Source organism: Seriola lalandi, unplaced genomic scaffold (genome assembly GCF_002814215.2).
Source record: "Seriola lalandi dorsalis isolate HSWRI2012SDOR001 ecotype SW California unplaced genomic scaffold, Sedor1 jcf7180002054914, whole genome shotgun sequence".
Classification (NCBI taxonomy): Eukaryota; Metazoa; Chordata; class Actinopteri; order Carangiformes; family Carangidae; genus Seriola; species Seriola lalandi.
The window spans coordinates 982,452-1,009,684 of NW_019525466.1; the positions used below are offsets into that span (position 1 = coordinate 982,452).

The 27,233-nt window shown below is 39.2% G+C and overlaps 1 protein-coding gene across 2 annotated transcripts; it reads left to right on the forward strand.

The window, feature by feature from the left end:
• Positions 1-437: 437 nt before the first annotated feature.
• On the forward strand, positions 438-14,840 carry tmem248 (transmembrane protein 248). 2 transcript variants are annotated; one of them, XM_023430905.2, is made up of 7 exons: positions 438-789; positions 2,655-2,813; positions 3,499-3,787; positions 6,065-6,215; positions 7,818-8,001; positions 9,440-9,621; positions 11,250-14,840. In XM_023430905.2, exons 1-7 carry the CDS (start codon positions 787-789, stop codon positions 11,305-11,307), a joined length of 1,026 nt encoding a protein of 341 aa, XP_023286673.1. In that variant the 5' UTR covers positions 438-786; the 3' UTR covers positions 11,308-14,840. The 2 variants fall into 2 exon arrangements, with proteins under 2 accessions (XP_023286673.1, XP_023286674.1); XM_023430906.2 differs by having other exon boundaries at positions 9,440-9,583.
• The last annotated feature ends 12,393 nt before the right edge of the window (positions 14,841-27,233 follow it).

The window sequence follows — 27,233 nt, forward strand, 5'->3', positions numbered from 1 at the left end:
GGAAGCTACAAGGAATATTGGAATACAGGGATAGAAGTTTCTGCATATTGTACACCTAGGTAGTTGTAGAATACCCAAATTAATAATAATAATAACAATCTTCTTATTATTATTATGATCATTATTATTATTATTATTATTATTATTATTAGTTTCGTAGCACAGGACATTTCAAAACACTACAATACACCCGAGTTAAAGACACGAAATAAGCATACCTAATCATCAGTTGCGCAACCCCTTTACACTTTATATTTCCGACGGTACCTGAATGTAGCAAGAGCCTTGTAAGATTTGTAAACACGATGGGAGCTCGCTCGTCTTGTACGTAAATTGCGTAAGCGGCAATATCTCTCAATGAATGGACGATCAATTTTTGGCGCAGATTCTACAGAAATAACCAGAAGGCGGCGCTGCGACGCTTTCACTACGCAGTGCGCGAGTACGCGGAGGAGATGTCAGTAGGGAGGACCCAGATATATTATTGACGTTATTCCAGACTGTGCGCAAGAGATACTTCTCATCAGACCTGCAGTGAACTATAGAGCAAAGAATGGGAAGGAGTATACGTGGTGTTTTTAACGCTGAAAGCCTGTCCGTCTCCACCGATCACCGACTTTTGCTTTTCAGCTGTACATTCAGGAGGGACTAGCTTCTGGAAAACAAGCAAGCTAGCAGTACAGGCTAGCTCCGCAGCGAGGCTAGCTTGCTAGCAAAACTGCTGCCTTTATTGTGGCCCGCAACGAAACACCCAGCTAGCATCCGTCGCATGCACAGAAAGAGAAAATGGTGAGAGCTGCTTATTTCTAATTTCATTAAATTTAGCCAGCTGTTTTGGCAATGTTATAGCCTGACCCTTATTATGTCACGTTTGTTGTCACATCTCGCAAGAATTGTGAAAGGGCCAGGTAGCTAGCTTATCTTGCTACAGGGTTGACAGCTTCTGTCACCTGGCTGGCTGCGGTCTCTTGTGTGAAGAGAGCTAAATACAGCGCTTGACTAAAAACCCCTGTAGTTTTAAGATGTTTGTTTAATGCCAAATGCAATTACTTTGTATAATTAGACTTAGGAAGACTTAGCGCCCCTGCACTTTGAAAACATTGACGTTTTTTAATCGTTTTGTTTCAACAAAATGTCAACTTTTGACATCTTACTGTATGCTGCAGCCGGAATTGAGACCTTAGTATTTTGGAGGAAAATTTGGACTTCTTCTCCATGGAAACTAGCCTTGCTTAATGTACTGACCATAGAGTATGTTGAGTTGAAGAATATGGCTAAACGTCATGCACAAGCAGACAAGCAGGTAGAGTGACGGATGATGACGAGCGTCCTTCTTTAAACTGGACAGGTTGTAAAACTTACACATTTATTTGCATAAATACTTATCTTACTACTGCACCACAGTGGCAACTTAAAAAACACTTGTCAAACTGTCAACGATGATTTGGTGTTTTTTTTGGCAATTTTAAAATATATATTAGTTGGTAAAACTTTTGGTTGGCACATTGAAGAAATGACAATCCTAGTTTCTGCCTTTTTATAGGAAAAATAAATAACTGCTCTGTATTTGGTGTGCAGTAAAATATTTTGCATAACAAAATCTGTTATACAGTGTCAGTCTAAGGAAGCAATCTGTCATGTGTTGTTTTTAATTTTGTGTACCAGTCAGAAACAGTTGGTTCATTAACGTATTAGCTGAATAACAGTCTTCAAGTCGTACCAGTTCAAAACCACTCATTCCTTTTCATTGCCTGTAAATCAACCTGTGTATGTTAACATATGTCACATTGAAACCTCATGCTCCTGCTAAAAGCAACTTGCTAAACCATTTGATGTGAAATTTCAATATATATAAGCAACCGTAGCGTTTGGACCTAAAGGTACTGCATAAGTGATACTGATATATACGTCAGCATTTATGAATTAGCCGCCTAAAATGTGTACATATACATACATACACATTTATTACATTTTGTCAATGTGAGTCATTCTTGTGGTGCTCTAAATTAAACATTTTAGAGGTGTGGTTCATTTGTAGTTGATCAGAATTGTATTTATTTAGCATTATTGCATCTATCCAGAGTGACTGAAAAGGAACATCACCATTGTTGACACTTAGAGCCAGAATATTCAAATTGTTTGGATTATATTTAATCTGTCCCCAATTTATCCTCTGAGATTTCATCAGATCCTACATTATGAAGGACATTTAAGCAACATTAGTCAGACAAAATGTACAATATACTTCTTTTTTTTCCCTTTGTTAAACCCTTCTGGCCTGACAGTCACAACAGAGTAAAATCTGCCAGCAGTCGTCACATTCTGACTCAGATTCAGCTAAACTACCTTTAATTTTTCCACAATTTTAACCCTAAATTTTTTCTGGCCCATTTATTAATGCATCACATTTTAAATGCTTTAAATTTACCTCACACAGACTCAGGTTTTGAGACTCTAGCCCTAGGCAGCTGTTATCTATTGTCATATTTGTATATCTGTGACTCCATGATCTATTCTGAATACACAGATACAGATAATGCATAATTTAAAGTGTTGGTGTAAGAGCTTATTATTTACTATCATTGTGAGAAACCCCAGTGAGACACAAGCTTATTGCTTACATGTTGGCACATTGTGTATTTGTCCATATGCAGGTGTACCTGTTGAATCCTATAGAGAACCTTAGAAGCTACATCAACAACCGTCCACCACTGGTCATTTTTATGATCAGCGTCAGTGCAGTGGCGATCGCCTTCCTGACCATCGGTTATTTCTTCAAGATTAAAGAGATAAAGTCTCCAGAGTTGACAGAGGTGAGGCACGTGCACTCAGGTCTTTAAAGGAGATGAATTTATATGGTTTGCTCATTCAAGTATCTTTCATGTACCAATAACGTGTGGTCACTGTTAAAGGTAAATGTCAGGTCATGAGCTCAGTGACCTGCCTCATGCCACAGGGATGCGTTTGCCCTAAATATTAAAGCATGCTGCTTTTGTCTATGACCTGTTCAGCTTTTTCTAGTGTCACCCACTTCAGTGTTTAAGGCTAAAAAAAAAAAAGCTTCTTTTAGGATAACAACGACGGAATAAAGGTTTACTTAATATACTGTGCAAGCTATACAATACATTTAACCGCTTTCCATGTGGCTGTAACATGCACATGAAAATGAAAGTGATAATCGGAGATAACAAAAAGTCAAAGCAAAACCGAACGATTATAAAGACTGAATATAGAATACTTCCCCTACAGTCCCATACAGAACGTACATATGTGGAAACAAACCTTTTGCATGTGATTCTGAACAGGAAGTATATGCAAATCAAAAAGGTTGTAAGTAGTAACACACTTGGATGGACTGAAGGTATATCTGCTAATGCATAGCTTAAATATCATAAGGGAGGTTCTGTGCATGGTATGGTGTAAATCAGATAATAGATCTTTGGTTAATCACAACATATTGTCATGTTCAACATTAAAAAAGCTCTTACTCTTTGTCAGGACTGGAACACCTTTCTGCTGCGCTTCAATGAGCTGGACTTTTGTGTGTCGGAGAATGAAACGATAAAGCACGGCCTGAACGAGTCCACCACACCAGAGAGCATGGTCGTGACCAGCGGCCAAGCTCGTTCCAGCACCCAGGCTCCGCTCCTGCTGGAGGACTCGGGTCCCATCAACATCTCAGTCCCCATCACCCTCACGCTGGACCCCCAGCGCCCGTTCGGAGGGTACTCTCGTAATATCACTCACCTGTACGCCACAGTGCTGGGGCAGCAAGTTGGTCTATCTGGTAGGTTCTCTTTCTCATCATCACCAGTTTATTTGACCTGTGCTCAGTGTTTGGGGGGAAAAATGTGTTAAACTGGAAATTAGGTAGAGCTGTAATGACTAGCCAATAAATATAGGAAAAAGTAATACAAGAGCCTGTAACTAATGTTGTTGTTCCTGTGCCCTGTTTACCTGTGTGTGGGCTTGTTTTATATAAGTGTGTGTACTTGTTTGTGATCCTCACCTGTCCCAGTTTAAGATCGTTATCACAAACTTGTTTTACTCCATTCTACTTCATGAAAAACATCAACACAAGAAGGAAAATGTCACCAATCCATCGCGTACAGTGTAGCCAGAGATCTCAACAAAACAGTTGTAAATGCACCATTACAAACCAGCCTGTATTAACTAACAGCCATGCCTCGCTACTACAGGTTGTGGATACACCGCTCATACACAGCTGACAGACAGAATGCAGTTTTTGTGAGCTAAAATGAAGGACCAGAATTTATTTTAGCTCAGTATATCAGATGGTGATGATCTAGTGAAAGCTTTGCGTGGCACGCACCTATACTGATGTTTCAGGTTGGCTTGAGCTGTCACTGCATCTCTCGAAGCAGGAATTCTGCACATGCAACAGCAAATTTTTACTGCTTCGTGAGTTATTTGTCATGTGATAAAAATGTATGCATGCTACTGACCTGGACTATTTTTGAGGCAGCAGTCAGCAGCTCCACATAGAAAGAATTTGGGAGGATGAAAGAAACGATCGCATCTTTAAACTTGGCATATTTGTGTCTTTCAGGCTGGGCATCAGAGTTCTGCATCTACTTTAAGCAGCTAAAATTAATTGTCATATTTGAATCAGGTGCCATCTTTTAAGAAAATTAAATATGTAGTGGACATGAAACAAAACGTCATTGTTGTCAGGATATGTAAATCGGTCAATTTAAACATGTTATTCTATTACAGCAGAATGAAAATGTTGTAACTCTGTCTCTATTCAGAGGAGATTAAATTCCACGGTTAAGGTTCAGTCATTTTATTCGTCACATCCCTACGCACTGATATTAATCCCGTCCAGATTGGCAGTCTTGGTCTTAGCTTTTTGCCTTTGAGGACGTTCTAGCTCCAAATACTTGATCTGTTTTGATTAACTCTGACGTGCACTAATAATTTAATGCCGAGGCTGATAGATAACTTGGCGTGGCTACTGAATGCACAATGCTTCAACTACTGAAATCTGCAAAGACGGACGTTCCCATGTTTCAGCCCCTTGTTTGGCTCAGCAGTCTGCCAAGTTTTAGATTTACGAAGGAACAAGAATGGATGGGCAAAGTCAATAAGGACCTATGCAAATATTGCATTAGACTGAGTAAATACTGCAGTCCTGGCTGAATTGACACAGTATGAGAGAGGAAGAGCCTTGCAAAATTAATTACTGTTCAAAACTGATTTCTTTAAATTTTAGTATGCATCATTTATCTATTTAAAAATAAAATTGTATATGAATGTGTAAACAAATGTGTTGTATACTGTATATTAGTTATTATTTTGAAATGAGATTTTCTGTATAAATCCTCATCATGAATTGTGTTTCTCATGTCTACGTCTCGATCCAATTAACCTTCTTCATGTGTATTCCACAAATGAAATTTTGAGAGAAAATTACCTCGATGAAGTGCATGAAGACTAACTAGAAAGGTCACCAGTTGTTTGACTTGACTTGAATTACTTTTGCTTTGAGACTCATTGCTGCCGCCGCCGCCACCACCACCACCCCCCCTGGATATACACATCTATGTTCAGTCATACCCAGGAGTGCACTCAGTTTGAATGATAATCTTATAATCCCCTTTGCAGTTTGATAAATATTGCATAAGCCTACAATCAGTCTGTCATTTGTTATCAGGGGAGATGCTTGGTATGACATCAAATATTGCTGCTGCGGCTGTCCCTGGTTTCCTGCTGTGGGAATTGTGCGCAGACTGTTTTAGGCTCTAATAATTGCCTCAGAGGTAGGAGGCGCCTCTCTCTAGGCCTGCAGTTTGTTTTAGCCTGATCATGGCTAATCACAACCAATTATTACCATGTCAACATAACAATTACAAGAATGTGGGTATGCAAGTTAGAGGCATATAAATTGTGGTAATGGGTACGTTTCATAAACATAGAAGGCTAACAGTGATTGAAAAGTGGAAGCACTTAGAGAAGAGACACAGATTTGTCTCCAATAATGTAAATCTTATAATAATCTGTTGTTCTCTCATTGTAAAATCACATGTTTTTTGTGTCGTAGGCCGGGAAGCCCATGAAGAAATAAACATCACTTTCACCCTGCCTGTATCCTGGAATTCAGACGACTGCGTGCTGCACGGACACTGCGAGCAGGTGGTGTTCAGCACTTGCATGACCATCACAGCGGCCAGCAATATCTTCCCAGTCACAGTGTGAGTTGGACTGCCTCCTTGACTCACAGGAAGACACTTCATATGTCTGCATAGAGCTGAGTGATAACTGACCAACTGAAATTCAGTATCTAATGTTTGTGTCTTCACGTCATTTCTCACTGCTTTGGGTGTGACTGTTAGTGCGTCCGTACAGTGTTTAATCTAGACAGCCGCAGCAGTTGGTGATAATGTGTCTGAGAAAAGAGAACCAATGTGTGAATGAGGATGAAGGCAAAACACATAGAGGCATTTATTGTTCTTTACACCCAGTAACAACAAAGTGAAATATTTTCAGATCAGTCCAATGTTAAAAGTTGAACTGATAAAGATAAATATGTTTATATGGAGTTTAGTTAGATGTTATACCTGCACCTCTATTCTCTCTTTATTTGTTAGCAAATAACAAATTAATCAAATCATTGGAAATTTCATTCACATGATGATTTGCAGTGGTATTTTCCTTATGGTCAGATAGCATTTAAACAAATATCAAATAAGGTCACATTTTCAGTTTCTTTATTTGAAGATGGCAACCACCAGCTGGAATCAAAAATGTTGCCAGCAGATTTTAAAAGCTGCAGATGACAATTATTCATCTACAAAAATGAAACTTAGCTGTTGTCTGGTCATGTTAATCTTGCTCTGCGTGTCTGTCACGTTAGACACATGATGTCTGTATCACTAGAAGCCAAAGACAGTTTATTAGAGAGTCAAAGCCACCACTCTGCTCTCTTTGTTCACAGCTACTGTTTGTAGCCCCGTCTCATTTCCTGCGTGGGCTTCCAAACGAGGCTGCTCTCTCGGTAGCAGTCGTTGAAATCTCCCAATTAAATTTTATCTTCAAACACCTCAGCAGCTGTGAATCTATAGTCACTTGTTTCACATCATGTTTCACAAATGATTTGCACATGCAAATGATGAGTTTGCGAGGGTTCATACACGCTCATGTGTGGGGCACAAGTTTATTTGTTTAGATTAGTGAAACATGTCAAAACAATCTCATGCAGCAAACACAGCTTTCATGTTGAATATTTGAATGAACGGGCACCAGGACCTCTGGAGCCCGAAGCGATGAGCAGCAGCTCGTCTTGTCCGTCTGTGAATCAGCAGTGTCTTTTGGATCTATCAGATGTCAGATGTGACTTTGATATCGGTAGTTTGTCTTTGCTGTCAGTGTGGACAAACTCTTTGAATATCACACTGTAGTATCTCAATTAAGTGGAAAGTATTATGGGGTTTTAGCTGTCTTTTGAAATCTCTGGGGGTCCAAAGATTACCTGCACAATGTGAAAATAAAATCAATAAGCAAAAATAGATAATTATCTACAGTTCTGTCCCCGTACATTGATTTTTGTTTTATTGTTATACGCAATCTAGCTGTTAGTTTTTGGTGTATTTGTTCCTTTGCTTTCAAGCTATTTTTGCTTGCAATTTTCTTTAAAATGTCCAATAATAAAAACATTTGAAATAAATACAGAGAATTATATAAAGAAACCAATAAATTCTTCAACAACATCTGTAACTTTTCTGCCGTCACGACCATCAGCACCGTAATGAAACCAACACCAGTCAGTGAATAGCAATCTGTGTTTCGGTTTGCAGGCAGCCGCCACACTGCGTGCCGGAGACGTACACCAATGCCACATCCTGGTACAAGGTGTTCACCACAGTCCGCGACTCGGATACCAAGTACAGTCAGGACTACAACCCGTTCTGGTGTTACAAAGGAGCCATCGGCAAGGTGTACCACGCACTCAACCCAAAGCTTACTGTCATCGTTCCAGATGTGAGTCACCACCTCCTTATTTTCTGATTTCTAGCAAACATTGTTCAGATTCCTCCAGAGTTCCTGGTTCAAGTGTCAAATGTTGTTATTAGTGGAGATCTCTCAGGTGGAAGGGAGACTTCTTCCAAATGCTTCCTACCAATTACACTCATTTCTGTAAATTATTCTTCATTTCTCATTTTCCAATTCATTTTTTCTGATGTATAAATTTAAAAGTAACGATACAGACAAGGTTTTAGAGTGAAGTGTTTGTGATGCAGCTTCTTCTACTCAAACAAGCAGATATGATGTCAGATGGTTAGAAGTATATACTTCTTAATGAAGTATTTTATACCTAACTTAACATACATTTTTTCTATAGTGTTATATTATTAAAGTAACTGTAGCTCAAAACAATACGTGAAAAATACAGAAAAGACCAAATATGTCATTGGAATTATTCAGGTGTGATTTTCAGACGGTATCAAATCACTCCACGACCCCCTTATAAGATGAGGTGAATGTGACCAAACACAAAACCTATTCTAAAAGCCATTTAGTCTTAGCTCTATACTGATGGCAGTAGATTGTTCCAGGATTACAATGATCCCATTGACAGACCACAACTGGGCTCTGAATGGTTCAGTGAGCCCGGAAACAATTTAAAAATATATGCTGTGCCTGCACAGTTACCTGATCTCAGCCCACTTCAACACACAGAGGATACAGGAGTGGTGCTTGAGACATCGTCAACAAAATAACAGAGAAATGAATTGACACTTGAGGTTTCTGTTTCCTTCCTTTTTCTTGCTTCCTCTTTATTTTGACATATGGAGCAGAAATGGCTTCATTTTATTTCTCCTCATGTTTTATTCCCTTACTCTTTAGTCCTACTGTGTAATGCCATAAAGGTGTTAATTACAGTTATGGTGAGGTGGCCTTAAGTATCAGGCCACTGGACTTATCAACGCATCTTTAAAAGATACTGGATTCATAGTTTGTAATATTATATTATATGTAATATTATATTTGTAATATCAAGCTGCAAACATGTCACTCCAAAAGAAAAACCCAAAGTTGTGCTGCAGTGACAACAAAACACATGCATATATCAGCTCTGCAGTATAAGGTCTCAACATGTAAACTATCATACTAAGTATATTAAAAGTTAACTGATAATAACTCATAAGTTCATAAAAATAAATAAAAAGTCCCACAGTCTCGTTCTGTATTTAAATCACATTCTGTAAATTAAAGTTATGATTAAATAAGTCTACTGTGACATAATGTACTTTATATTGTAACCCAGCCCTGGTATGTACAGGTACTGATTCATTATAGCACCTGCAGCACATTTTGTGTATGGAGCATCTAGAAGTTCCCTTTTTATTATAGGAAAACCTTAAGTTATTTAACTCTGTTCTTAACTCTTTTTGTTTTTCAACACATTTCTTACCAGGATGACCGTTCTCTCATCAACCTGCATCTGATGCACACTAGCTACTTCCTGTTTGTCATGGTCATCACTATGTTCTGCTATGCAGTCATTAAGGGGCGGCCCGGCAAAGTACGACAAACCAACCCTGACTTCTGCCCTGAGAAGGTACAACAGACACCAGCAGTGCTATGTGACGTGAACAGGTAGTTTCAGCCAAGCATCAGTTGACCAGTGATCGGTCCAAGACATGATCCAATCACGCTTCTGATTTTTCTGCCAATTTTCCAAAATATATAAATGACTATATATAACAGTTGCACTTTCTGGCACATTAACTCCTTCCTGCTTAAGACAAAGAGCACATATTAATACTGCTGATGTTAACACAAACATATTTGCAAATTATGCTTCAGGTAATGTTTATAGTGATTGTATCAGGAGGTGAGTTGTTGGTGAACATTGTTTATGTGGTACGTGCGTCGTCGCATCTCGCTGCGGGAGTAAAGGAAGGTTGTCCTCTTTGGTCTTATTGTTTGATGTAACTCAACGGCGTTACCCACACGTATCACCCATCATCACAGCCACTGTACACAGAGGCAGCTCGCACCAGTTCAGAGGTGAACAGAGATGCTCTGACTCATTGTCTGAGTCAGGCCGAACGGATGGTTGGGAGTGTCCTGCTGAGGGAACAACGGAACAAATTATACTGTTTTATTTATTTATTTATTTTTGGATGCAGGCAGATGGGGGTTGAGCCAAACTAAAATTCTGCATCCAACAGCACAATGTTTGTACTATTCCTCCCTGCAACGAGCCTGCTGACCAAATAGCGCAGAATTTGTCCACATACTGTTGTCTTGTCCATGTTTTTACTGAAGAACAGCCCCGCCAGTTAAACATCACTAACTCTGTGATAAACACATCATGGAAATGTGGATATGAATGATACATTTGCATAATGTTTGATACCAGCTACACAGTGTTGAATAGAGAAGTCCTTCACTCTGATAGTGACATTTTAGATACTTTATGATTGCAAAATAGATACTTCAGTGACTTCTTCTCAGCATTAGCCTTTCGCTTACATGCATAATTCTTTAAGCCATTACATTTAGACCTAGTGGTGTTATCAAGCATGAGACTTTGGCAGTAGTTACAGTTGTCAAAATTACTTGAGGAAATCTGATCAAACTTAAAGGACTTATTTGTAAGTTTTGCTGTTGCTAAGTAGCCAATGTTAGCATTAACAGCTGTTTACTTACCTGCCTTGCTTAGAGCTTCAGCCATCGATGCGTTTACTATACAAGAGGTTATAATAAGTCCTCTGAGCAGCTCTACTTCTTCAGTGCAGACTAGACGCAACAGTCACTCAAAAAGTGACGAAAGAGTCCGACCGGGGCGGAGCTAGCTGGTTAGCATGCTAACTTCAGCAGAAGAAAAGAAAAGATAGTAAATAGGAGCAAAACCAGAGTTAACATTGGCGTTGCTTTCCACCACTGGAGCGAGCAAAAGGAGTGAATTTGATGGCGAACTCGCAACGTTTCTTCTAGCCTGGTAAGTGAACAGCAGTTAATGCTAATGTTGGCTATGTAGCAATAGCAACGCTTACAGACAGCTCCTTTAAAGAATCTTCTCTGTCATCTTGCATTCATCTGACTTCACTGCTTCTGTCCACATTTCTATTTCTTATGTTGATGTGTGTGTGTGTGTGTGTGTGTGTGTGTGTGTGTGTGTGTGTGTGTGTGTGTGTGTGTGTGTGTGACACAGTCCGTTGTGACGGACTGTGTCACGAGGTCGTGAGCTGCACTAAACTACATTTCTTGTGTTGCAGGTGGCGTTGTCAGAGAGTTAAAAAGTCATCAGAGAGCTATGTCAGAACTTACCTGTAACATGGACAAACTCAAAGAAACAGAAGAAATAAAAATAAACATACCAGTTGCCTAGTGAACCCTGGAAATACAATAAGGGACACAAAAGCTCTGTGAATGCATTACTCTTGCAATGTTGGGTTTCTCCAACCAAAGATATACAAGTGCCTGTATCTGTGGTGTAAATATTTGTAGGAACTCTGATATTCTGTGCAAAACCTTTATTTTTTTTTCTTTTGGTTTATTATTATAATTATTATTATCATTATTTTGCCTGAGTCCCCTTGTGCCATGTCAGAACATGCAGTACGTAAACAAAAGCAAAAGGCCAGATTCAAGAACTACATTACCATTTTTCTACCATTTTTTCAAAGTCCTTTCCAACTGCAGAGAGGTGGGTCACACTATACATTTTATAGCAACTACCATGTAAATGTTTGTTTACAGAAGGTTTTGAGATATTCAAAGTGTTTTTTTTATCTCCTCTGATGAGAGAGCATGGTGTTTAGTCACTTAAAATACGTTTTTTAAGTGAACTGAATATGCTTAAATACCTTGGTTGAGGTATTTGCTTGAGGATGAGATGCTTGTGAATTAAATCAAAAGTATGCACTTGGCATTGCAGCTTCAACAGGGAAGAGAATGAATGTAGCATGTTTCTCTGCACCAAACCCAAGAGTCTGATCAGAATTGGGACATTTCATGAAGTCCATTCAAAAAGCAGCTTTGTGCAATTAGTTCATTTAATTGAATTTAACTCTCAATCATATTCTGTCTCAGCCAAATTAAATATCCATTTTCCCCTGTGTGACTGCAGTGTCAGTGAACAAGGAGTAAAGTATTTAGATAATTGCACTGCGCACATTAATGTACAAACAAAATACACCATCAACAGTGAAATTAATGAGTCCCATTTTAATGGCAGTTAAATCAGCTGCAGAGCCTGTGGTTTGTGTTGAGAATTAGTTCTTATTTTCTTATTTTGAGACAAGTAGATGTCGTCACACTTATAATATGATTTTCTGCCTTTTGTTTTCTTTCCTCCGTGGCTTCATCAACTCACCTGCCTCTTCGTCTTCTATCAGCTGCCACTCGCTCTGCCGCGGTTGTGTGGTTTTGGCTTCTAGACTCGTGATGTTCGATACAGTCTTCTTTGTTGCACCTGGATGAAGCGAAACATTATCTTGCCTTACCTACAGTACGATATGATTGACTTGCTTGCTTAAAAATAGGCGGGGAGATCGTTTTCTCTCTTTCCAACGTTAGCTTGCCAGTCCCTTCTTCCACAGCCATCTTTCTCTTTTTTGTTCTATTCCAGTCTGATGAGCCTGTGGTTTGAAATCTAAAGTTGTGATCTGTGTCCTATTAATGTAAATGTCAAGTGGCCCTTGAGTTATTATATTTTTAAGAGGCTTTTGAATTACTCGTGCTTTTATTTTAAGCAAGTCAATATCAGTTGCACGTGTTCAAGTGTTTGCTTAGTTAGTGCACCTTCAGACTTCTTGCACATTTTGTGTTATTCGCTCCCGCAAAGAAATAAAAAATAAAATTAAAAAAAAATTGTCCAAGGTCACATGTAAATGTTTGATGTTGAACAAACAAGTGGGGCTCCTTATAAAAATAAATATAATTATAAATTACCCTATAATTATATTTATAAAATTAATATATTTATGATTAAAATAAGTTTTATTATTTTGTAGTACAACAAAATGTGCAAAAACTCACTTGGTGTGTGAGTGTGTGTGTGTGTGTGTGTGTGTGTGTGTGAGTGAGTCTGGAAGATGTTCAGATAAATAAAGGCGGCTTTAGACTGTGATTCTCTGAAAGCTGGTTCCAGGTGACTGAACGCCTGGATACCTGCGAGTGTAATGGGATTTCCTCCGTGCATAGTGACTTGACTGCGCACAGAAATAAAACAAGCCCACCTCCCCTGACATCCATACATAAAAGTTGTCATTGTGTTGTGCTGAAACTGTAGCTTTAAGGATGGAAATTTGTGCTCTTCCATTTTGAGAGCATGGTTGACTTTGACAATCATTTATTCCAAATGTACTGCAACACATTGGATTTATAGAATAAATTCCTTTTCTTAGATTAGGTTAAAATCCTGAGTTTCCAAACACTGTCCGCAGTGCTGTTCTGTCACGAATGAAAACACTTTTAAATTGATCTTCGCGTGTCTTTGCCCAGAGAAGATGCAGTAGAAACAGTTGTAAAGGAAAACTAGAGAATAAACAACAATCTAAATCCGCCTTTTTATAAACGTTATGTATGACTTTTTTTTTCAATAGCAAATTACTGGTAGATTTTACTTACCTCTGTGTTATATTTTTGTTCCATAATTGATGTACCTGTTGAATGTACTTTTTAATAAGAAGCATAATCTAAATCTGAGATGCAAGAATTCCAACTTATTTTAAAATATGATGTAGTTTGATTATTATTTTTTTTCTGTTTGAAAGGCTTTACTTGAATTGTGTTTTAGTTCGAGTGATATTCATATATGGTTTATCTTTTTGTGGCAAAATGAATCTCTTGTCACATTATTGTATCAAACACTTTGTACATTTTAATTTTTTTTCTGTGTGTGTGTGTGTGTGTGCGTGTGTGTGTGTGTGTGTGCGTGCACGTTGGTGGATGAGTGGGAGGTTGTTGGGTTCTGCTCCTAATGGTTGTGATACCTTTTTCGCTCCACATTGAATGATGCTGGGCCAAGTCTTCCTAATTCTGACGTGTATCATATTCGAGCATGCACCTGTTGCTTTTTACCGTCATGGCCGTCTCCTGTGTGCTCACGATTGGACTCTTTATGAAGGATCTGGCAGCTCTTTCTGGACGGGTGGAGATTGCGGGTGTTGGGTGGGAAGCGGGTGGGAGGTTGGCAGGGTGTGTGTGAGTGGAGGGATCTTAGAAGATGTGAATGAAGCATGCCATATTATTGCCAAACCGTCATAAGTAACGTTGGTGACCTGCATTTACTTGCATCTTATCCCTCTTTGTGTGATTTCTCTGTCTTCATCTTTGGTTAGAATTGCGTCTCTAATTGCAAAATGCCTTAACATTGTCTGTTTTTTTGGGGTGGGGGGGGTTTTGTTTCACATATCACGTATTGTAAAACGCACCGGCTTTCCAGAATCAAATCCAGACACAATGCTTGTGTTTCCACCTCTGAGCTCCGAGAAGCTCCAATGACCACGCTTGCTGTCGTAGCTTTGAATCTGCTCCACTATATCACTGAGGACTGGAGTTAAAACAGTGGAGCCATATTCTCCTCCCTGGCTTTTACATAAAGCAAAACACACACAGGAGTCTCGTATATAAGGCTGCCATTTCACCTTGATATCCTTTCTGTCATATTAGCAGCGCTTACAGGCTAGTATTAAGCCAACTCTGTGCCTTCTGCACTGTCGAGCTGCATCCTCTTCCCTGTACATACAGTAGATAGGACCATAGGTTTAATGTGGCTAGGATGTCATTCAAATCCTTTTTCCCTCTCCAGTGGAACTGCTGTACATGAATTCAAGTTTAAATAAACTGTCTCTAAAGATCAACACCACCTTGTCCCTGACACTCCTTCTATCCATGTAGTTTATTTTGTATCTTCTTTCTACCTGGAGATTAATGATGTTTCATTTGAAATTATTTCCTACAATAGCAAATTTATTCAACAAGAGTAAATTGTGTTTTTGTTGCGGACTATTTTCAGCTTGATTTACTTGATTTACTACAGGGCCCCCACTCATTGATATGTTTTAACAACATATACAGAACATCAGACCTATCATTCAAAGTTCGATTCTAATCTCAGTTAAAAAGCTCTTTTAAAGATTTGCTCACATGAAAAAGTTGTTCACACGTTAAACTATTTATCAGTGAGACTCAAAGGGCAGATGGTGGCGGGGCAGAATTACCAAGCAGGCCTAACCACCGCAGATCTTGATTAACAAAGGTCAAAATAGCCCTCGAGACCCAAAACCACCAAGCAGACCCATCTGCCCCGGTGGCAGCCCCTGAATCGGTTACTCTGAAACGGGATGAAGGTGTAGCTCCAAGAATTTTTGGAGGCAGAAATGGTTTGATTAATGCCTGAAGAAACTACATTTTTTTAACCATTCTAGCTACAGGGATGAAAATGTCTGTCAGCGTTCTGCTGGGTTAGGTTTTGTGTAGCGGTGCGTGTGTCGCACCTCGTGCTTTGAATTTCAGCTTGCATCCAGGAGGTGGGGAGAGACAATAAACAGCTCTTAAGTACAGTGTACCAGAACATTTTGTTTGATCACTTCCTTCCCCTCTGTAACAGAACCAAACACAACAACAAGCTGTTTGCCCACAACACACCCAGCTGAGACTGAACGATTTACAGCCAGTGTGATTCATGCTGGATATTTCCAATCAAGAAAGTTCAATGTTGGCAAAATAAAATCAGCCCTTAGAGGACAAGGTTGGACATTTTATCTTTTTCATACTGTCAACAAACCCCTTCAGCAGACCAAAACTGACAGATGGATCCTATTACAAAGTCTTGCATGTGTGGCCAAAGCCTGATTTGATTTATTTCTCTGTAGATCAGCACATTTGTTGTCCATAGACTATTAAAAACATCTGCCACACTGTTGCACTGATGACATGTTCCTTCATTACAATAAACATGGCCATTGTAGTTTTTGAGTCAGTCCCACATGCACCATCCTGCTGCTGCTCAGCAGAGCACCAAATGTGTGTTTATCCACGGCTGAAAATAGTCACCAACGAACGCACTGTTTACTGCAAAAGATGACGAGACCAGCTACTTAAGGAAATTCATGATTCATGTTTTTGAAATAAAATTACACTTTGTATTTTTTGGTTTTGGTCTTTTCATGGGATTTGTTGATGAGAAAACTGAAAGACTTATTCTTTAAGAAAAGGACTAGAACATCACACACACACTCTCCATAAATACATAATTACAGTTTAGCATTTATGAAAAACAACATTCATGATTCATTTGGTGAGCCAAAGCAAGTAGCATCCACCACTACCCAGCGTACTGCGAATGTACAAAGCGTGTGCAGGCACGGTAGTAGTTAAAGACTGTTCAAGCAGAGCTGAGTGCTGATATCTAAGATACACATCAGAGGGTGAAATTAAGTGTAATTTCAGAGCGAGGCTGTTGATTACAAATCAGCCACTTAGCAGTGCTGACAGTTCAGCAGGTCGGCGCTTGTGTACTGAGTAGGAGGAGGCAGAGAGGAACTAGACGGTGAGGGAGGACGGATGAGGATGTCCTCTGTTAACTTAAAATATTTGACCAAGTCCGGTCTGTGAAACCCACTGGATGCCATTAACTGGAATGTTATTTTAAAAATCTGTCACTCAAAAATGCGTCTTGAAAGTCAGGAGATATGGAGTGATTAATATATATTTTTAAAGTCACATCCTGTTGGAAACTCTGATTATTCCCACACAGATAAGAGGAGAAGCCTTTAAGTCAGAGACTTGTGCAAGAGCCAAGAATGTTATCACTGTTGCTTCTAATAGTTAGGGGTGGGGGTGTTTCAAAGTTAGTACAAACAACAGTAAGTAAGAACATACAGTATCACCCCTGAAAGAAAGACTGTGGTTATTTTATTTTGTATGCAGCAGCCAAAACCTGAATGACCTTTCCAGTGACCTGATCTTTTTTTAATGCACACGGCGAAGAGAAGAAGGATCCAGTGCACGGCCAGGATTTGAGCCATAAAACCTCGAGCAGTCAGTGTCGATGCCAAACAGACATATAAATACACACAGTAAAAAAGAAATCCAAAAAAGTATTATTGACTGGCACAAACCCACTTTGGTTTATAGTACCCTTCTCCTAAAAGCTAACTTTGGACTTCCCCTCAGCTCTGCAGCTTTTTCAGTCTCTTTTAGCTCATTATTTTGGTTTTCCAGACTCCGTCCTTATCAACGGCAACACAGCAGGCAGCTGTTTTCAGCAAAAACCTCTGATAAACACACTGTACCCCCTCTGCCCAGCACTAAACAAAAGACAGACAACATTAGCGACTGGAAAATGCTTTAAATGCAGACAAATACAGGCAGACAGGACAGACAGGAGTCCACGACATAAAGAGGCTTGACGAGCAAAGCATAGTCTGGCAGGCAGCAGGAGGAGGTGGCTAGAATAAACACTGGCTGGGATGATGGGGAAACTGGGAACAGGTGTGTGAGTGAGCTGGGGAGGTCCGGTGTTAGGGAACGGAGGTAAAGTCCGGGGATCTGATGGGATATAAAGCCAATCTACAAATGTGACCTGCAGTAACTCGGTGTCATTTTAATATTGCTAACTCTTCAGATTCCTTAAGACATCCATCTGCCCCCTCCCCCCATTTATTGTGATGTTTGGCCCAATGTAGAGGCACAATAGACCTTTTCATGGAAGACATTATGACACATCATTGCAGGAAAACCACAGACATTATAACATTTATAACAGATTGCACGCTCTCTCACTGGAACGGTAACCTGGACATGTGATGGAACTGAGGCGCCATTAAGCAAACCAGTCGTAATGTTTATGAGATGCTCTAAGCTTTGGAGTGGAACCTGTTTGGTTGCAGTTGCTGAGCTTTGCACACAACACTGCACCGTACCAACAGTTACAACGATTCTCCGTTAGTCATTTCAAGAGCTCATTGGAGAAAAACCTACATGAACGCACAATAGTCTCTGTCCAGACAGGCCTTTTCACAGTGGACAGCTTCAGATGTTATCGAAAGGAAAAGCACAGGCGTAACTAATGACGTTAATAATGGGTGGATCCCATTTAGGGCTCATCAGTGCTGGCTCACTCACAGTGTTTACTGGAACGCCTGAATGGACCTGAGCCATCATTAATATAATTAATAACACTTGTGCTTTTTTTCTGTTATCACATGACCACATAACTACAGTAACAAAGGCCTGTGAGGAATTATGTGGCCTGTTGTTTACAGGCTCATGAATAAACATTTTAACAGCACTAGGAGAAAGTTTTGATCAGGAAGAATCAAAAATAAGACTCCCAATATATAATATTCAATACATGACAATACATTTGATAGACCTAAAGAGGGGGGGTAGGTGCTCTTTAAAACCATCACCAGGAGCAGGCACGGGGTCTTGGGAAGCAACAGCTCATAATAACTAGCAGGCGTGCCAGCTGCTCACTTGCATCAGTTCAGCTCACGATGTCACAAACGGCTCTCGTCCACACTCCACAATGTTTCAATCATCCATTTCAATTTTCCCGGAAACACAGGGAGCAGGCACACTCAACGATTGTGTGGAGGGAAAGCACACTCCTGTGAATACTAAAACCAAATTTGTTTGCAGAAGCAGAAGATCCACCGCATGTTGTCACCAGCAGAGGGCAGGGTTGGCAGACATATACTGTAGATGAGAGGCAGGTCTACTGTGTATCCTCTCTTATATGAATCTTTTATAAATGACTGTAGACATCACCTGAGGCAGATGACACAGACTTTACTGGCAGTGGATGTTTGAAGGGCAGGGACACTCAATTAATTTAAATCTAAAACTGAAAACTCTTATACCCTGAAAATACTGTATTCGGTGTTTTGTCAGGAAGTCCAGTAAAATCCACCCTGACAGCTAAACATCTTTTTTGTTTTATGAGTGCTTTATTTTCAATTTGAAACATAAGCATAACACAGGCCTTGTTGTTTCTCAGTCTGCAGGTTGATGCAGCTCAGGAAGGACACAGATTGCCTCTGTCCCTGAAAGCCAGTTATAATGGATCAAATCAGTCTCAACATTATGTCAGACACTGAAGGGCAGTGTCTGACATAATGTTGATCTGTTTTACTGTACAGCACCTGAGGAGAATAAAAATCAGTGTTTGAACTCATGTAAGGACATGTAAAGAGGAAAAATACAAAACACTAAAACTGGAGTTTTGAGGTCTTGATCTATTTGGATCCTGGGTATTTACCAGAACCATAAAATCCATGAGTACAGTTGGTTCCACTGAAAATGTTCCAGCATGTTTTCTTAAAGTCAAGAGTGAAATTTTGGCTCTGCCTACCTGTTTTAATCTGATTACAAGTGAGGTTTGTTTATTTTATTTATTTATTTGAATCCCCATCATTGCCAAGCTAGCAACTATACTCTTCCTGTAAACATTACAGGAACATCATAATGCAAAAAAAATTTATTAAAATCCAAGACGGAGGGAGACAAAAAAAAAACCCAACAAACAAGCAAACTACAACAACAAACAAACAAACAAACAAAAGAAAAGAATCAACAATAAAACTACTAATAACTACTAATGAAATAAAATGAATCAAAAATGAAAAATGACCAAGAAAGTTTCTCCTTAATGATCATATGGTCAGATTATTACGTAACAAAAGATGGTGTTCTGTGCCATTAGATATTTCTTTTCACTGTTAAAAGAGCTATTTGTAAGTTTTGCTATTGCTACACAGCCAGCGTTAGCATAAACAGCTATTTACTTACCAGTCTTGCCAAGAGCTTCAAACATTGTTGTTCTTCAGCGCAGACTGGACACTACAGTGACTGGTGCTAGCTGGTTAGCATGCTAGCTTCAGTAGAAGAAAAGTAGTGATAGATATAGAAGCAAAACAAGAGGTTTGCTTTCCAGTGATGGACAGTGAAGGAATAAAGTTTGATGCTGAACTCGCAGCATTTTTTTTAGACTGGTAAGTAAACAGCTGTTAATGCTAACGTTAGCTATGTAGCAACAGCAAAACTTACAAATAGCTTCCTTGAATGTGTAACATCTAGATGGCAAAGGATTCCATATTTTCATTCCACCGTACATAACAGAACGTTGCCTCACATTCGTTTTTGAGACAGGAAGTGAAAAACAGCCTCTAGTATTAAAGTTGTAGCCATTACCACTAAATGATATTTCTGTCCTGAGAGCAGTTCTACCTCAGAGCAGTTTTATAAAGCTAAAACTTCAATGCATGCGCCTGTTGACGTGGGATGTGAGAAGAGTAATTTTGTGTTTGTGTCTGTGTGCTTGAACCATGTGCAGCTAAAATGAAGGGCAGAATTTCAGGCGTGAGTATGGGACATTATGAACAAGCATATTTGAAAAGGTCACTCTTACCCTTGACTCCCTCATTTACACTGAATTCCTGGGTGACAGCAGTGGCAGAGCCTCCTTGGAGCACTTGTAAAGAGACCATTAATCAGATTTCTCCAGACATGGCATGCAATTAGGGAAAGATTGTTTATCCCTTTTCTTTATGTGCACTCTTTCTCTGAATAAAAACGGCGTAAACAAAGACTGCTTTAGGACACAGTTGTGTACAAAGCTGCTTGTTTGTGTCCAACAGATAGCTAACCGTTGTTTAGCGGAGACAAGTGAGCAGCCAAGGAGGAAGTTGGAGTCAATACAGTCAGTCGACGCATTTACTTCCCTCTCTGCAGATATTTAATGATCAAGGACACGGCTGGTTAAAAAAGGCAGCAACAGCTCATTCGCCAACAGACGCACATTGTCAGAAACAGCAGAGTGCACAGGCTGGATGAAATATGGACTGACTAAAGACTAATATTAAAAATGAAACTCACAATAAAAGTTAATGGGCTCGCAGAGAGCAGGGAGGTCTGTTTGGCTGGAGAATTATTCACTTAATTTGACCAAAATCATTACATAGAGAAACTTTTTCAACAAACATTTTCTTCTTTTTGTCATACATACAGAGAGTGTTGCTTGTCAGAATATGCTCTAGATGCACCGCAATGAACTCAATAAATCGTAATTCAAAGCTCAATTGGATATTTTTTCTTTTTGGTCGTTGCTGTTGTTTCTATAAGTTATCATAAGTAACTTCTGGAATCTGGAGGTAAAACAGTAAAGTGAGCTCACTTGAAATGTCAGTAATTATCTCTCACTGCAACTACGGCAAGAACATTAGCTCAAAGTTAAAACAGGCAGTCGGTCTGTAAACTCTGATGAATATTTACATCTGTTTGGTTATTAATTTTACCATTTATCATTTAGGTAGATACATTTGCTAAAACCTCTCTGACTGTGTGACTTCAAGCGATGGTGCTCATGTTTCACAGATCTCAGCTATTAACTCAACAAGAACAATGTTAGGTTCATTAATACTGATACAATTTATGGCCTAAAAATAAGATCCAGTTTCTTACAGAAGATAATGTAACTTCCAGGCTCGGTTCAAAAAGTATTCATCAAAAAAATTTATTTTTTCGGGAAGACAGTTGAAAGAAACACTTAATGCCAGAAGCCAGTGGAACAACAGCTTTACAGGAAGTGGAGTCTGGCTCTTGGTAGCTGCTGTTGACAGTTATAATTTATGATAAAAACCTGCAAAACACTACGAGTTAATAGTTTCAGTGGAGTTCCAGGCATGTTCCTTCCTCCTGAGCACCAACAAAACACCAGCTCACTTGTTCCATTAGGTCAAGTTAGAATATAAACACAAAGACCCTCTTAAACACTGGAATTAAGATGCATGATTGAAGCATCAGGTTATAATTGTTTGGTTGTTGCCACACACACAATTAAAATGCCAAGTGAACACAGATAATAATCTGATTGTCCAGACCTCCTCTTTTGGACGGGGATGCACTTTGCCTCATTATCAGAAAAAAAAAAAACCCTATTGTGCTGTAGAAGGATTGCAGTGACCTGGGTCGGGCAACATGTTAATTTTGTTGGACACAAGTGGATTTTTCCCCATTCTGTAATTTCATGGTGCACCATGTCATTTGTTGCACTAAAATGAGCACTTGTGGGAAGAGTAAATACAAACTGGGTGATGCGGTGTAATTTTCTTTCCCTCTCAGATCAGCTTGAAGTGTAGCTGAAGGTGCCCTATGCATTTTTAGCAGGCTGACATGGCAGACACACACACACACACACTTTGCAATGAAAATAAAGAATACCTTACAGAAATTCATCAAACATTCATTACAAGAAATCAATATCTGGGATCAAACAGGCAATATGAATCAGACGAAACATCTACAGTCAGATGTTTCTGTCTCCAAGTCAGTTAAAATGACTACATCTTGTGAGCCAAGATCCCTGAGATACAGGTAGTTTTGCAACTGATTCGAAACAGAGGGAGCAGAATACCTAAACACCCTTTTACAATTCAGTACAGTCTTTAGGGACAGACAGTAGGAATAAGTCCTGAGAACGAGCATAATAACTTGCCAGCAGATCAAGAATAGCCTCACAAATAAGAACATGCCAAAGATTAAGTCTACAGGTGGACAAAGTAGATAATCCAACCAGAAAATACATTGATCAAAGGTGAGTAAAAGCTTTAAACCTCAGTTTTCCATGGTTGATGGTATCTAGCACCTTATGAATATGCATGCATGTATAAAATGAAGATGGTAGCAACAAGTCTCCTTTTGTTCTCAAAGGAAAGGCATGACTTGATCCTAAAGTAAAAAAACAATTTAAACTTAAGTTTTTTCACCAATTGCTGAATATGATGTGTAAAAGAGAGACAGTCATCAATTCTAAATCTAGATATTTTAGATATTTGTACTGAGATACAGATTCAGTCTCAGAGCCCTGAAAGGTTGTGATAGATGGAAGGTTCAGTGTCTTTGATTGTTGGAGACAATTGATTGTTGATTCTTTGATTGGTGTAGACACAGAGCAGTACGTCACAATATCATCTGCATAAAAGTGGACATTTGCGTTTGGAACATTTTGATTGAGACTGTTGATATATATAATGAATAGGAGTGGTCCCAGGACCGATCCCTGGGGTGCGCCCTTAGACTAAGGGAGCTACAACCGATACCTGCTGCCTGTACACACTGAGATCTGCCTGACAGATCATTTTAAAACCAACAGATATTTTCTGACAGTCTTACACTGATTTGCTTCAATATTGCCTTAGATAAGTCAATAAAAAGGGCTTCACAATGTTATTTGTTGTCTAAAGACTGAATAAAATCATTTAATAGTTTTAAGGCCGCTGTAGTAGAGCTGTGTTTTTTCCTAAAACCTGATTGAAAGTCATATAAGATATTGTTAAGACAAAAGAACTATTTCAGTTCACTCACAAGGGATTACAGAAGCTTAACCAGCACAGACAATTTGGAGATGGGCCGATAATGATTTAATACTGTAGGGTCACCCCCTTTAAGCAAGGGAAGAACAAAGGCAGATTTCCATATAAGAGGAATTTTGTTCATGTCCAGAGAGAGACAGAGAGAGATTAAAAAGATGCGTCAAAGGTTGTGCAATGAAATCAGCTGCTAGCTTTAGAAAAGAAGACTCTAAATGATCAGGACCCTCCGATGTTCTGGTGTCAAAAAGTTTGAGGCCTTTATGCATCTCTGAGACTGGAATGACACTAAAGGACTGACTTACCATATCATGACCGTCAGAACAAACAGATGGGGAATTCTCATGACTAATGTTCAGAGAATCAAACAAGGAACAAGCATTTCAACCTTATGAAAAACTTAATGTGAAACAATGCACGGAGGAACCTCTATGCCATTTTTATTTCTAAATAAAGATTTAATAGTTGAAATGTGAAGGGATTATTTGGATTGTTTGTAGTTTCTGTGAGGAAGCCATCAGCTTTGGCTTTTCTAATTGCTACTGTGCACTCGTGGCACAGTTGCCTGAAAAGCGAAAAGAAAAAAAAACCCAACTGAATTAAGACTGCGCTCATGAAGTAAATTGGATAAATCTGAACTGTGCATCATTTCAGCCTTTAACTCTGTCCTTTTCTGAAGGGAAAGTGCTGGTCAACAGTTTCAGTAAAAAACATCATAAAAGAATTTCCAGGTATTTTCAACGTCAGTAATGAGATTAATTTTCAAAACAGGCCATGAACACAACCTTGTTGTGTAAAATGTTTCATGTGGCTTTTAATAATGATGTGTTTTGGGAGTCCTTGTATTTATAACTGTGGCAACAAGACAGTGCTCACTAATGTCATTTGCGATTACAGAAGCAGCTGTGTATTCATGAGGAACATTTGTGGGATTAGAACAATAAAATGTGATGATTTTTCAGGTCATTTCAGATAGTCCCACTAGACCTATTCTGAGATGTCCTGAAAAAATCACATCTGATTGATCTAATCCTAAAAAATGTTCCTCATAAATACACAGCTGCTTCTGTATTCGCAAATGACATTAGTGAGCACTGTGTTGCTGCCACAGTTGCAAAATACAATAAATAAAATGAACTGATGAGCACAATGAAACATATTTTATAGACATGCATATCTGCTTCTGTACATAACTTTCAACAGCTCATTATTTCTTACACAGGTACACAGACATTTTTTTTTCTGTCATTTGGATGCTACAGTTGCAGCGAGGTGATGACACGCCATTAGTATCCAAATTGAAATTGCTTGGTGTGCATCATTACCCACAGAAAACATGATCACCAGGCTGTTTGTATCTCCACAAACTATTCCATAAAGTCAGCCTCAGAAGGGAAATCATCTGCCCTGTATGGCATATTTAGTGAGCAGTATATTCATGTTTGAGCTGTTTCCTATTGAAACCTTTGGACCCCAAGAACATTAATTTAAGTTTGAGAGAGACTGGTCTGGCCCCTCCATGACAAAACTCTCAGTGACTCACCAGAGTGCACTTAAAATTGAACAATACTTTGTGACTTGTCATTAGCAGGAAACAGGAAACGCAAGCAAAACAAACAAGGTAACACACATTTGTCAAGACGTTGGACATGGACAGGGGAAGAATGAGTCACAGTGAGCTTAAAGGCCCATGAAAATATAGTTTTTAACCTTGTTATCGTTAATGTTTTTTTATGTAAGACAAGACATGGGTTTTCATACGCCAGGACCCAATCCCGTCAATTTGTGGAGACAGAGGGTGAGGCAAAATAAACCCGAAACCTTGTCAGTACAGAGAGTGAGAGTTAGCATTAGCACCACCACTAACACTGTATCAGCCACTGTCAGTTGCGAGCTAACAAACATCATAAACAAATAACAGACTGCGCTAACCGTTATGTCTGATAATCGCCAATTTTGATGCACAACAGACTCCTCATCTGAGTCTGGGTCTGACTGAGGCTCAAACATGAGGCTGAGTCTGTCTGATGTTTCCTCTAATGCTAACCAACCTGATACACACCTGTCACCGAAACCTTGTCAGCACAGAGGGCAAGAGTTTGCATCAGCACAACCACTAACACTGTGTTAGCCACTGCCAGTTACAAGCTAACAAGCTGACAAACAGCATAAACAAATAACTACACTAAGGTCTGATACGTCTGCCTGTTGTTTGGTCACAACAAACTCCTGAGTCTGGGTCTGACTGAGGCTCAAGCATGTGGCTGATTCTCTCCGGCGTGTCCTCCGCTAACTATCTTGATGCGCGCTGCTCTTTCACCTGTCAAACCTAGAGTATTTTTACATAGTTTAAAACATGTCTGGAGAGGAACTTCAAAATACCCAATCAGTAATCAAAGTGCTCTTTCTTAACCCAATCACCTGCACGTTAGTGTGCTGCTTCCAGCTCGCAACACACACTAAGTTTGCTCAGAAAAGTCCAATATAGAATACAGCTTATTTTTTATCATTATTGAACCTGTGATAACTGATATTTTTAATGACAATACTGACATATCGTCACCTTCTATTTTGATATGTTGAAGAAATAGTTACTTATTTAGACACACATTAGTTGTACAAAAACATTCATCAGCTTGTGGAGTACAGTGACTTTTTAGAGCTAAAGGGAAGTGAAGGAAGGCATGGCAAAAGATTATTTATATACACCACAGGACTCAAGATGAAGTGCAAAGGCTTCATTATGGTTCAAAGAATGTATTTGAAACCCACTTTCTGACGGGGAAAATCAGAACGTGACGGCATTTGACAGCTTTTGTGATTCATCAAAACAGAACGATCAAACAATTACTCCTGTTTTACATAGCAATTGGACTGGTGTGCAGAGATGTGAAAGCAGGCAGTGTCTGAACTTCTCAACTCTTTTTTTTTTTTTTTTATCTAGCTTATCTTCACACAACTACCGGCGCTGCTTTTTATGTGTACTTTCTGTTTTTCCAAATTTGTACAGCTCTTTGCGTTGTGGCTACCAAGACACACAGAACACACTTCTGGAGGAGAGATCAGGGAGGGAGTGTGATGCAGCGAGGAGGAAACTATGAGAAGCTTATTGCCCCATGCTTGTGTGTGTGCATTTGGAACAGGTATAAACACTTTCGCCTTGAGACCGGGTTGAACAATATACAAATTAGTCAATTTGAAGGGTCATGAGGCCGTAAACTGTAATCTGCATTTTTATCAAAAGTCATTTGTATCTGCAAACTATTCTGTCCTGATGTAAGAAAAGTAAGTAACAGTTTGACAGTTTGAGGATTTAAATGCATACCATATTGGAAACACAAAGTACAGGAAGGAAGGAAGAATTTATATTTATTCTTGTATTCATTCTGTAACTGAAGCTGATGCTATTTGTTATGGATTTCTTCGGTTTTGTGTTCTTGTAGAAAGGGTTACCTGCTGCTCTACTTGTGTTTACTGTTGTCTCTCTGCTTATTTGAGATAATTGCCTCAGTGTGGCTGGGGATTAAGAGAGGGCTACTTTAAATACCCCAGAGTCCCACACTGCCATCTCTCACTGCATTATTACCAAGCAATTGTGGTTTCACTACATCTCTCTAAAGCCCCCATTGTGTATGTGTGAACATACACACACACACGCACGCACGCACGCACGCACACACACACACACACACACACACACACACACACACACACAAACCACACAAGCCTTTAATCTTCAAACTCACAAAAAACCTTTCCCATGATGAAATTTTAAGAAAGGCTCTGTCCTCGATTTTACAGTCACAACAAACTACCAAAGAATATTTACTATAATTTTTTCCTCAAAAATAACAATGTCCAATCTTATTACCTTGTTGG